General features: G+C 54.4%; 1 protein-coding gene across 1 annotated transcript; it reads right to left on the minus strand.

Moving 5' to 3' along the window:
- Positions 1-981: 981 nt before the first annotated feature.
- LOC101622530 (protein FRG2-like-2) lies at positions 982-2,292 on the minus strand. Its single transcript, XM_004694064.1, has 4 exons — positions 2,226-2,292; positions 1,969-2,046; positions 1,683-1,766; positions 982-1,472 (listed from the first exon to the last, which is right to left on the minus strand). The coding sequence occupies exons 1-4, from the start codon at positions 2,290-2,292 to the stop codon at positions 982-984; spliced, it is 720 nt and encodes a 239-aa protein (XP_004694121.1).
- Positions 2,293-3,442: the final 1,150 nt, after the last annotated feature.

Below are 3,442 nucleotides of genomic sequence, written 5' to 3' on the forward strand. Positions count from 1 at the left end.
GGGTCACTCCCTGGCCAAGGCTAGAACTCCTGCTGCAGTAGCTGCAGATAGTTTGATGGTGGTGAGATTTTAACCCCTCAACCACCAAGGTGGATTGAAGTAAAAGTGGAAAGGATAGTCTCCTGACCCAGCCCTGCATTCAGCAGTTCTACAGGAGATACCCACTCGTCTGCATACAGAGCGCGAAGTAGTATTCATCTCATCACTATGTAATGTGGAGACTTGACAAAGCACAACACAATATGCAAAAGCTTTACCTTTAATTTTTCAAACATAAAAATTACATATTTATGTAACAGTACATGTTCCTACTATAAATGACCCAGAAAAACTATAAAAGGTCAAATACCACAATGTGTACACAAATGAAATTATCCTATTAGACTTAGTATCTGCTAGTAAACTAGAATTGGGTGAAATTCATAATTGCACTAAGACAGTAACATTTTAAAAACAAGACTAAAATCGAAGTCAGCTAAGGAGTAAATACATGGCGTCACCAAGTATTCCATGTGTCTTGACGTGGGGCTTCTAAAGTAAGGACAAGCAACCAGAATGGCCATTGAAGCAGAGCATAAGCTGAGAAAGATATTTCTCAATATAGAGAGTACAGCAGTTTGTGGATTTGGTTCCTCCACTCTGCCGCTGTGCAGAATATGCTGACATGAAGGACTCTGTATTGGCCTCATGAGAAAGTCGTGCTGCCCGGCACCCCTCCAGCCCAGTCCCCCACACACCGCCGAACATGAAATCGACGTGTCCGAGTCCTGGTCATCAAGGAAACCCCGAGGCCCCCATCCTGAGCCTGTGTCCACTCCCCCCGTCCTCTGATTCACCCTCGCCCATAATCGGCACTGCTGCAGCTCGCCCAGAGGAACGTGGGCAACAGTGGGCCTTGATTCTGCTGGCAGAGCCCAGTCCTGTGCCAGTGGGTCTGGTCCGCTCAGCTTGTGCCCAGTATTCTCCACTGCAGCTTCAGCTTCACTTGTCCAGGGGAAGAAGTGGACTCCTCTTGCTTGCAGGCAACACCCCGGCCTTATCCTCTGTGCCAGGCAAGCCCAGGGCGCCAGGAGGAGGCGTTGGGCTGAGCCAGCCCTCGGCAGGGATGGCGTAGGCTGCCTGGGAGGCCATGGTGTAGATGGTCTGGACTAGGTCGGCCAGGGGTGCCCGCAGCTGGGCCAGTGCAGACAGGTCCTCCCAGCCCAGCGGGGCCTGGACCTGCTGCCTCTGCACCCAGACCATGTCCTGGTAAATGGCCTCGGACACTGAGCGCAGCGAGGTCACCAAGGTTTTCCTGAGTGGTGGCGGCTGGCCCCTTGGGAAACTGGCTCTGGGCTTCTTGCTGCACCCAGGGCGCCTCCTGTGAGGTCTCCTGCAGCGGGAATCCCGGACCCCCTCACTGCTGTTGCCTTTGGGGACCTTTCCTTCCTCCCGGTGCAGCACCTCAGGGTGCTCATCCTCTGAGGAGGGGCCTGTGGAGGAAGCACATGAGTGAGACACCTGCCAGCTCACTGCATCCCCGGACCCCTTCCTGAGCCCCGTAACCTCCGGCCCCAGGAGGCCACACCCCGAGCATCCTGGGCAGTCTGGATCCCTGTGCTCACACTGGCTCCAGCAGCAAACAACCCCTTGGTGCCACACACCTAGTGCTATGCTGTCTGCTCAGCGGGTGCAGGCCCTACCTGTGCCATCAGGAGAGCCCTTCCTAGGGCTCAATTTCCGCTTCCGGGAGCTGCGCGCCTCAGAGTTGGAGTTGCTCTTAGATTCTGTGAAGGAAAAGAGAACTGAGACCCTACCAAGAGACACCAGAAACCCCCTCTCCCCCCACCCCCACAGAGCCCGGGTTATGACCCGGGTTCCCAGCAGTCCCAGAGGCCAGGATCTGGAAAGTCCTGGTACCTGGATTCCTTCCCCTAGAGACTGAGTCACCCGCCTCCCAGGCACCTTTCCCAGAGAAGGATGTCTCACCTGATTCTCCCACAGAGCCGTTTCTATCTTTGAGCTCTGTTTCCTTGGAATTCTGCTCACAAGTCATGGCTTTTGCTCCTGGAGAAAAAGAGGGAGTTTAGAGGAGTGGACCCTGCATGGGCAGATAGAGGACTAGGTCACATTTTCTTCTCAAACCTGAAAATAAGCCCCAAGGGGCACACAGCCCTCTGCCCACTCCCGGCCATAGCCGGGGCTCGGCCTGCTGCTGCCCACGCTGAGCCCGCCACATCTCTCACCTTCCAAAGCTTTCTCCTCCACATCTGAGCGCCCTTCCTCAGCGGAGTTCTGCTGGATGGGGGGCATGTCCGGTGAGCAGGGGCTGGAGGGGTCAGGCTCGGCCTGGGCTTCCATCCTTACCAGCCACGCAGAGACCCTGTAGCTGGCAGATCTGGGTCCCAAGTGACTGGGAACAGCCTGGCTCTGCCTTTTATAGCGCCCTGAAGGGGCGGGGCCCGCGCCCATTGGTGGAAGCAATTCCCGCCACCCATCAGAGGGGCGTGGCCTCAGGTGGTCGCCCTCCCTTTGAGGGTCTTTACTCTGGGGGCGGGCAAACCGGGGGTCTAATCGGGCCCATCAGGCACCTCCTCCTCATCCAGTCCCCTGCCAAAGGCTCAGCTCCCGCCCTGAGAAATGGGGTTTTGGGTTCCAACACTGGAATTTGGAGGCCTGTGCATACCTGGTTTCACCATCGCTGGGGGTGAACCCCTGTGATTCAGAGAATAGTGTCCGTTTCCCTCTAGGTGACAATTGATTAGAGCAGTTGCGGACAGATTCCAGACTACCCGCAGAAGGGTGAAGGCCAGAGAACACCAACATTTTGTCAATGCAAGGTGACAGTGGATATAGTGAACTTCCTGACTGAAAACATACGTCTATTTCAGGGACCTGCTGCCATTTTTTTTTTCCTTTGGAGGGTGATATAATTGTTTTGTATCCTAATTTCGGTGGCATTTATACATATCTTTGCATGTGAATCTATGCATGTGATAAAACTCATTTAATTTGCTGCCATTTTTTAATGAGAAATCCCTGTTTGGTTCTCTGTGTCCTTTATGGCCCAGAACTTCAAAACCATGGGAATTGCCTGAGGGCTGAGAGAAGGTGGCGGTTTTGTTATGTTAATGAAGGATTATCTCAGGTGCCCCCTGAGGGGAGGGTGGGTCTTGGACTGTTGATGGGATTAACAGTTGGGAAGTGGGTGGGTCTTGGACTGCTGATGGGATTAGCAGTTGGGAAGTGGAAGCCCTAACACCCCTTCCAGCCAGCACCCCCCACCCGAGACCTCGTAGACCCACCAGGGACTGGAGACTGGGTTGAACCACCAGAGCCATCAACCTTACACAACAAAGAATGGGGCTGGAAACTTCTGGTTCCTTGAACTGGCGATTGGGGCAGAGCTTTGTGCCTGGAGAGGACTTTCACTCTCAGCCTCCCTCCCCCACTCTTTCCCTGC

This window comes from Condylura cristata, unplaced genomic scaffold (assembly GCF_000260355.1).
Source record: "Condylura cristata isolate star-nosed mole 26May11 unplaced genomic scaffold, ConCri1.0 scaffold00041, whole genome shotgun sequence".
NCBI lineage: Eukaryota > Metazoa > Chordata > Mammalia > Eulipotyphla > Talpidae > Condylura > Condylura cristata.

Coding starts and splice junctions, on each gene's coding strand:
- LOC101622530 (XM_004694064.1), bottom strand. CDS start 2,292: ATGCCCCCCATCCAGCAGAACTCCGCTGAGGAAGGGCGCTCAGATGTG. Junction 2,047..2,225: donor GGAGGAGAAAGCTTTGGAAG/GTGAGAGATGTG, acceptor CTTTTTCTCCAG/GAGCAAAAGCCATGACTTGT. Junction 1,473..1,682: donor GGGCTCTCCTGATGGCACAG/GTAGGGCCTGCA, acceptor CTTCCTCCACAG/GCCCCTCCTCAGAGGATGAG.